Genomic DNA, 9,274 nt, shown 5'->3' with positions numbered 1-9,274 from the left:
ATATATAGTATATTTATCATGAGCTGGTTCTGAATAACAAATATCCTATTTTTAAAGCTGTTTTGAGCTTTTTGTTTTGCACCATCATTTAAAATGGTGAGGTAAGAGCAGAGTTCAGTGCTCAACCTGTCCTTAACAACGGAAGGGCGGGCATCCCTGGGCCTGTCTTTGCACTTGACAGCCAGCAGGTGCTGACCAGCTGGAGCCTCTGGTGTTGGACTCCTGACTGGCCTTAAGCCTTCTTCACGCGTGTGCCCTGGCCTCCACAGACAGCCACGCTTACAACTTGAGCACCACACCTCTGGCCTTTTAACATAGGTTTCCCAGACCTGCAAACACTGATGACATGTCATCAGGGGTCACTCACTCACTCTACCGTACATGATACAGCGCTCTGCACTTTGTACCCAAGAAAGGGACCATGTTACATCTCAGGCAGGCCATGTAGCAACACATCTTTCGCTCCAATTTTTACAGCAGTAACTAGAAAGGACACTACATTTTGCGCTGTAGCTGCGGCCCCCTCGTTTCCACATCACGGGCGGATACTGCACAGCAGCCCTTAGTAAATAATGGATGCTCGATGGAAGGATAACAAATATCACCCACTAAAATTAGTCTTATTTTTTCCAGGCCGTGGTACATAAAGGATTCTCCTATGAAGGGAACCTGCCCTGTGGCTGCTAGACGCAGTTATTCTTTTATTGTTGCCACTATTACTACAATACCAGGGCCTCGCTGACAAGCCAGGTAACATCCCACGGTGGAAACAGGAAGGGACCCCAGCCTGAAGAAACAGTGCAGCCGCTGCTACACAGAACTGTCTCGGTGCTTCTGGGAGCTGGCACTGAATTACTGAGAAAGCGACTCTAAGGTTTTGCATCCATCAGCGTGTGTCAGGGAGCAAGTCTCACCCTGGTCCTAACACACGTTATGCCCCTTTATGATTCCTACCAATCGAATTTCCCTGTAAACAGTGGGAGCATATGGCTCAGGCTGACAGCGTTTATCAGACAACAGAATCTAGACAGGAATTAACGGCAAATGCTTTTTGAGACAAATGGTACTGGCTCTCCATTTCCAGTAGGAACAGATTTCTTTTTAAAGAAAATCAAGTTTTAAAGACCACTACAATGTGACAGTTAATTTCAGGTATCAGCTTGGCCAGATTAAAGAATAACTAGAAACCCCGAAAAGGATTGCTATAGGTGCATCAGTGCTGGGGTTTCCAAGGAGGTCAGCGTGGAGGTCTGGATTAGATGGGCAAGACTAACCCTCAACGGCTCCTAGTACAATTGAGACTCACTTCATGGCCTTTCCTGCTTGAGGCCTTCAAGACCTGGATCATGCACTACTACTGGGTGCTCCAATATCTGCAATCTGCAGACACCCTGGTACTGATGTGTCCGCCACCACACGCACACGAGCCAACGTCCCTAATAAATTCCACCTCGTGTAGCTCTATACAGCCTAGTGGTTCTGCCTCTTAAGAGCCATGACTAAGGGCACGGTGCAATAGCCTAGTGGCTAAATCCTCACTTTGTGTCCACTGGGATCAGTTCCTGTCTTAGCTGCTCCACTTCCCATCCAGCTCCCTGCCTGTGGTCTGGGAAAGCAGTCAAGGATGGCCCAAAGCCTTGGGACCCTGCGCCCATGTGAAAGACCTGGAAGAAGCTCCTGGCTTCAGATTGGCTCAGCTTTGCTCACTGGCTGCCTGGGGAGTGACCGAGTAGATGGAAGACTTTTTTCCCCCTCTCTCCTTTTCTGATTTATTTTTATGGGAAGTCAGATTTACAGTTTTTGTTTGTTTGTTTAAGCCATGACTAAAAAAGACCAATCCTAAGTTTTTTTTTTAATGGAGTGATGGTCCAGTGTGAAGTGCAGAGCGACAGCAAGCACTGCCATGAGACACCCATCGCTGGAGACCAGGGCCTACGGGTGATGTCCCTCTTTTAGCACAGACGGAACACATTTAGATTTTAATTTCCATTTTAGTTTAGAGCAAGTGTGAAAAATGTATCAAACTTTTTTGTAACAAAAAAGCTAACATATGTAACCTTGATATATTCAGCTAACATAAATCAGCTTATTATTTGTTAATTTATGTCAATATCATAGAAACATTAAGACTCCCGTTACCAAAAAATCTTCCAACAAAGCTTATAAAGTTTACAAGGCCAATGACAATATTGTGTCATCATTTTGTCATTACAAGATGGGGTTAACAGCAAGTAAACAGGGAAGCACAAACCTCAAGCCGCAGCTGTGACAAGTGCTGGGGTGGGGGTGGGTAGGGGTACTAGGTCCCCTGAGGGCTTGCAGCAGGTGTGAACTTGACCCAGGCAGGGCTTCCTTGAAATGAGAAGGATAGGAATGGCAGAAAGGCAAAGCTACAGGAAATGACCAGAACACAGAAAGGGGTGGGAACTCAGCTGAGGAGAGAGGTCAGGACTGGACAAGGGAGTTGCCCAAAGGCACAGGTGTGGAGTTCACCTTTACACCAAGCACAGTGACAACCAGTGACGTGGCCCCCACGAACAGATCTGCTGTCTGAAACGCAATGTAAGCTACCCTCCACCCAGGGAAGCAGCAGAAAACAAAGCTTGCATTGATAACATCTATACCAATCAAACAGTCAGAAAATAGTCACTTTTTTTTGCCATGAATTAAACACTTTTTTTTTCACTAGATGATATAGAAATATTAGACTCTAGGAATTTAAAGCAAAGAGGATGGGAGTTGGCAGAGGGAGTCCCAGGGTTGAGGGCTGGGTACCACTAACTGGAGAACTTGGATTTATTGCTCTGAGCTTCCAAACCCAGCTGCTCCTTCCACTTCACAAGAGCTGAAGAAAAGTTTTGCTACTGAAACCAAGTCGGAAAACCAGTGCTAACACCAAGCCCTCCAAGCCCTGACTGAAGGATGAGAATCGGCTCGCGGGAAGGCAGACCCTCACACGACTGAACCCCATTTTCAGCTTCTCTTTTTGACCCCTGTCCTGAAGTCAGCACTCAGACCCGGTGCCCAGTCTGCTGCTATCCCTCCCAGGTTTCAAACTCTGCACGACCACTGCATGTCCACTGAACGCTAACAGGGAGAAGGAAGGATGGGGAGGAAGAGAACAGAGACACAGTGCCCAGAAGCTGAGCAGAGCTGGCAGGTGTTGGCAAAGTGGCAAGAGGCATTAAAACCAAGCAGCTGCACACAACGGAAATCCATCCGCAGGTTCCTTTAACGCCAAGCGCACGCTGCAGCTCTGACTTCTGACAGCCAGCATGCGACAGACATCCCAAACGTCCCTCAAGGGAATGAAAAAATACACTGAGGTATAGTCATACAGTGAACACTGTGTGCTAAGGAGACTTGGTCAGTTCACAACACACAACATGGATGACAGGCCAGAAGTGATCCAGCGATTCTATTCATAACAGTGCTTGGAATCAGACACAAATGAGTATCAACTGGGAAGAAAATACCAAAACCCCAAAGAACCACAAGCCTAAATAATAAGACCCTAAGTCTTCTAAAAGTATATCTAGGAAAATCTTAGTGACCCAGGGTTGGGCCAAAATTTCTTAATTTAAAAATTATTTTTAAAATTTTGCCTTATCAAAAAGCTGGATTAAATAATGACCTATGACCTATGTTCTATCTCACATATCAACAAAAATTCAATGAAGACAGAACAAACCCGAGATCCTGGTGGAGGAAAAAAATGTAATCCATTCAGCAACTCACCCTACCGTTCAGGAAAAACATGTCTCAAAGTGGCACAGAGTCCGAACTGGGGTGAACAAACTCACAAGGCCTGGCCCTGGTCTTGGGGTTGGAAACGGGGGCACGTCGAGAAAACGCTGGCTCTCCCAACAACTCTTCCCAGTTCATCGTAGTCAGGGAGGAAACCGTACTCCATGCACAAGTAAGAGACACCGTGGTCCCGGGTCTCTTTCCATCAAACATCCTTTACCCCTTTCTTCACTGGTATCTCGCTTATTTTTTTAGTTCACTCCCTCGTCCAACTATTTGCTTTTTCTTTCAAGTTTTTTTGCTTTCTGCATCCACGCATCATTATCATATGCCCTTTTTCTCTTCACATAAGAGCTTCCAAAATAAGAAAAGGAACTAAAATATACACACAGAAATGGCCTGAGTTCTTAAGGAATTTGAAACGCCTTACCTGAGGGGAAGGTTAACACGCAGCCTCGGTCACATCTCGCCAGCCGGGCAACACCGGGGCAATTCTTTCCTCTCCCTTCTACTCCTCCCCAGCACAAGCAAGCCGGCAATGTGGGGGTTCAGTATGTGCTAGCTTTACAGAGCACTTCTTACCTATTTCTAGTACAAGAACTCTCATCTTTAACATTACTTCTCTAAAAATCAGAGAAAATGATCCTTCAGCATCTGTTCCCTGAGAAAAAGCAAACCTACGTGGCACTGTTATTTAGTTATTACCTTTTAATTGACGGTGAACTTTACTAATTACAACAACATCCATTTATAATTAACAATAGCAGACGTGGGCGAGGCGGAGGACGAAGGCAGACTCTCGGCTTCTCACTGCCTTCACCTCGCACACTCAGCAGCCCTCCCTGGCTTTGGCTTTGCTGAGCTGGAATTCACAGCACTGAGCACTCGGAACTTCACTTTCCTTTAAGCTGCACAGTTCTGTTACAAAAGCTTACTGAAGCAGCAGCAATAGAATTTGACAAAAACTTCAGTACTGCAAAGTGTCTTCTACACACTCAGCTTTTCTGAGTGTCTTCCTAACAACAGTTCCTACCACAGACACCCCGTTTTCTTCCAACATCTCCCGAGGAATGACTCAGAACTGGTATCTGAACTGTTTTATTAAGTCAGCACTACCCTTTTCCTCGCCATTATCGTTATCACCACTTCTCCACCCACTTTCCCACCTGCTCTACCTTATAAATCCTAGGAGTGTCCTAACTAGGAAAGGACAAGGGCAAGAACAAAACTTGAAACCCTAGTGGGGCGTTTAGCCTTGCAGTTAAGCTGTCCACCAGGCTGGACGCCCGACTCGGGCTGCCGACTCCACTTCTCTGCTAACGCAGATCCCAGGAGGCAGGTGACGGATCAAGTAACTGCTCCCATCTCCACGTGGCAGAGACCTGAACCGCACTCCCAGCTACCGGCTCTGGCCCCAATAATGGCAGGCATTTGGCAAGTGGAACTAATAGATACAGCTCTATTTCTGTCACTCCGCATCTCAAGTTAATACAAAGAAAAAAAAAATCCTGAAAACTTAATTCAATAAAGGGGCGCAAAGAAGCTGAAACTGTCTAGCCTCACATCTGTGTGTAAGACACGCATTTGTTCAAAATATATTTGATTAAAATGATGCTTATATGATTTACCCCTAAAATCTCCAAAACAGACAGGTCTTCCTATTAATTAACCATACCATCTATCATCAGTTGTGTTGCTTTCAAATACCTATTTGAAAACCAGAGCTATGGAGGTGGGAGTGGGGGCAGCAGTGAGACCCACCATCACTGGACCACACTCCCTCAAATGACCAAACAGCCAGGCCTGAGCCAAGCCTAGGCAGGACCCCAAAACTCTATCCAGGTCTCCCATGTAGTGTGGGCCAAAGATTTATGCTACCTGTCACTGCTTTCCCTAGAGCGTTGACTTAACTCAGTCAGAAGTCAGCAGCCAGGACTCAAACCAACACCCTTACGGGATGCAGCTATTACAGATGGCAGCTCAACACACTAGGCAACAATGCTGCGACTCCTACCTGTTTATTTTCATTATTAGGCATCATTTTTTTTAAAAGTCATACCACAATATTCTTTATTCCTTGTTTGTTTTCTTTTAAAAAGATGTATTTATTTTTATTGAAAAGGCAGATTTACAGAGAAGAGAGAGAAAAAAACATCTTCTATCCACTGGTTCACTCCCATTGGCTGCAACAGCTGGAGCTGAGCCTATCCAAAGCCAGGAGCCAGGAGCTTCCTCCAGGTTTCTCACATGAGTGCAGGGTCCCAAGGACTTGAGCCATCCTCTGCTGCTCTCCCAGGCCACAAGCAGGGAGCTGGATGGGAAGTGGAGCAGCCAGGACACAAACCAGTGTCCACATGGGATCCCAGCAGATGCAAGGCGAGGATTTTAGCCACTGGGTCATTGCACCAGACCCTCTTTGTTCTAAACTTTTTAAAAATAAGTTGAAATTTTTTCTTTCTCCAAAATACAAAAAACAGAAACTGACTTTTTCTCTGAGTCCCAAGTCATTTATTTATTGGGGACTAAAAATATAGATCCCATACTTTTGTAAAATGGGATTTGGTGGACCTCTACTGTTCTAGTGAAACTTTAAAATATAATTCTAAATTTCAAGTGATATTGTGATTTGCCTGGATAGTATATTTTCTCAATTAGCCCCCAAGCCTCAATACTGTAAGTGTATCACAAATCGTATTTTTATTTTTCAATGAAGGGGTCTTAAGAGGCTACAGAATTAAATCACCTTGATTTTTTTTGTTTTTGTGTATTATGGAAATGAAAATTCATTTGAGTTAATGACAACTTTTGGTTTTGTGTAATCAAGCAGTTTTTCCTGTTTACCTTCTCAACATGTACACTGGAACACAGACTGGATATAAATTACATGTATCTTTCATGTTTAAGCCATCATACTTAAAAGCACTACCTTTTTAAATTAAAACCTTAAAACGCCAAGGCAAAGACTTTTAAAAATGCAGATAACCAGGAACAAGCACTGAAGGAGGTGCTAATGAAGCAACATGATCTTCTAAAAGTATCATATTTCCAGGCAGAATAGAGCGTTATTAGTTCCCTTAACTTCAGATTCTTTTTTTCAGTTTCTTCCTAACAGAAAGATAAATGACCCAACCACTTATTACTACATGACTTTTAATTAAAAGGAGGAAAAAAAGAAGAGTGTCTCCTAATTTTAATATATTTACATTAATGGAACAATTACATTTCCACAGTGTTGGTCTGAGCCGTAAGCTGCATTTATCCCCATTAAGCCAAATGTATCTGAAACCAAGTAAGCAAGTACTGGTGACACTGTGCAGTTATTTTAAGCACACAGTAGCATTTTTCTAAGCTTTCAAACCATTCCATATGCACCCTCTCTGTCCTTCGAAGAGCCACAGAAACCTAGAAAATATTTTAACATTTTAAATTCCTCCTTAGAGAATGTATTTAAGCCAGGAAAAAAAAAAAAAGCCTCAACCATTCTATCTCAGTAATATCTGTCCACTGCTCAACCTTCCATTTATCGGTATAAATAATAATTAACAACAACCAAAAACACCTCACATTGTTTACAACTGTCATTTCCCAACTCCAACCTTCTGGCTGGTACCTGGGCCACTGGCTGTGTACCCCTCGCCCTTCCTTCCCAGCACCTCCATTTCATGGGCTGCACACTCCCAGGGCTCGAGGCCGCCTTTCCTCTCAGCAAACACTGGAAATCGGAGTGCTAGCCACACATCACAAGTTAGACACTACACACAAATAAACACAGGCGGCCCTAAATAACATCACCTTTCACTTGAATGTACACTAATAAACTGAACACGACCGTGTTGCGTTCAGACTGTCCTGCAAAGACTGGTGCACTTTAAATAAATCCATTCTACCACTGCGGATTCAGACACATCTTTATCTCAGCTTTTTCCTCCATAATTCCCAAACTACCAAGTTACTTCTTCATATTAGTCTCGTAAATAATAAATCTATAATAATTAAAAAAAAACCTAAAAACGAATCCTAAGTATTAGGAAACCAGGAGAAGGGTAAGGATATGAACCTCAGTTTAAAACATACGGTATACACAATTTTGGTAAGCACAGACGAACACGCTATCTGCATATCAAACCAGGCAACCACAGACTCATTTCTTACTTTAGTCAAACGAATCTTAATTTTTTTAGAAGGCAAAATAGTTGTCTCAATGAAGTATCTCCTTACAGGAATAATCACATGATTGACAGAAAAAATAATTGCTTTAAAAATACTTCTGAGTCATTTTGTCCTTACCTGCAGGCATGAACCATTACTGCATGCAGTGACTGTTCCATTTCCTAGCACAGACTTGAAGCAGCATAGTATCTCTTTCAGAATGTGACTAATCTGTGGGTTTGCAATTCCTAAGCTATTTACAAACGGCACTCCTTTTCCACAGAAAAAAACATTTATCACAACCCAAAAAAAAAAAAAATCTAAGTATTGTAACCTGAACCTCACAAATAACCTTGGTTATTCTGTGTGGCAGCAAGCTCAAAAAAGGAAAGAAAACCTAACAGCGGTATTTCCTTACGTAAAGCAAGATCCTTGCTGCTCGTTGGCCAGATGATCGCTGAAAGCCCCACACAGCTGTCGCACGCACGCCCGGGCCGGCTCTGCTGTGGTGTGCATGCTGCAGCCGATTAGGCTTCGCTCATTTAAAAAAAAAAAAATCAATTACCCTTCGCAAAAGCAGAACAGCTTGCCCAAATACATCTTCAAAACAGCACAATACCAGCATGCAGTACAATATGTTACACAGCACACTCGACAAGAAATTAAGAATATAAACGTCCTGGTTTGTTTCTTAGCAATGCTACAGCATTCGTTGTCCATGCAGGAGGTGCAGCTGTACCTTTGTGAAGAGGACGGCTTCTCAGAGTTAACTGACATCAGCCACTCAATCTTCTGCTTGATTTCTGGAAAAATCAGAAAATATTCACAACCAAGATTGCCTGCTCTGGCTTCCAAGCCTTATATCAAGAGATTTTTCTTCTCTAATCCCTTTTGTTCAGAATGAGGCCACAAGATTCACAGTACTTGTGTTAGGACCGGGATTCAATGGTGCTATAAAGGGAAAAGGCTCCCGAGGCATCGGGCCTTGCTAAACTATGCACATGACTGTTTATGAAAGCAGGAAGTACCATTTCCTTCGAGCAGAGGGGTGTTTTCTCTGTTAAGGTAGAGCTGTCACGGCTCTACAGAACGATTTTAAATTCAGCAAGTTAAAATCCAGACCAGAAATGCTAACGTCAGGAACGAACACAGCAGATGATCTAAGAAGCCTGGGGAATTAATATTACAGGCGGCGATGAACAGATAAGCAACCCTGGGCTGCTTCTATTTCACCAGTCCAAAAAAATATGGCTCAGTGAATCATTTTTGTCACTTAAGAATGAAATATTAAACCAGAACCTCTAAGTATAGATTAAAAATTTGTTAACCTTTGTTATAATTTCTCAATTATATTTATAGACACGTTTACTATCTCGTC

General features: G+C 43.3%; 1 protein-coding gene across 6 annotated transcripts in view; it reads right to left on the bottom strand.

The window, feature by feature from the left end:
* The window catches only part of LOC121166953 (SRSF protein kinase 2), a 167,964-nt gene that overhangs the window by 94,967 nt on the left and 63,723 nt on the right, over positions 1-9,274 (bottom strand). For 3 of the 6 annotated variants that reach the window (XM_040996292.1, XM_040996295.1, XM_040996298.1), the window contains exon 2: positions 8,636-8,699. The exons of 1 other annotated variant lie outside the window; for it this stretch is intronic. In XM_040996292.1, coding sequence (XP_040852226.1) covers positions 8,636-8,673 — 38 coding nt within the window. In that variant the 5' untranslated portion in view covers positions 8,674-8,699. Of the gene's footprint in view, positions 1-8,635; positions 9,212-9,274 lie in introns of those variants that run through there. 2 more of the 6 variants (XM_040996294.1, XM_040996296.1) reach the window with 1 other exon arrangement.

Source organism: Ochotona curzoniae, unplaced genomic scaffold (assembly GCF_017591425.1).
Source record: "Ochotona curzoniae isolate NIBS_2020 unplaced genomic scaffold, NIBS_Ocur_1.0 patch266, whole genome shotgun sequence".
Lineage (NCBI taxonomy): Eukaryota > Metazoa > Chordata > Mammalia > Lagomorpha > Ochotonidae > Ochotona > Ochotona curzoniae.
Note: the sequence above shows the minus strand (reverse complement) of the source record. Positions and strands in the feature narration are given on the sequence as shown.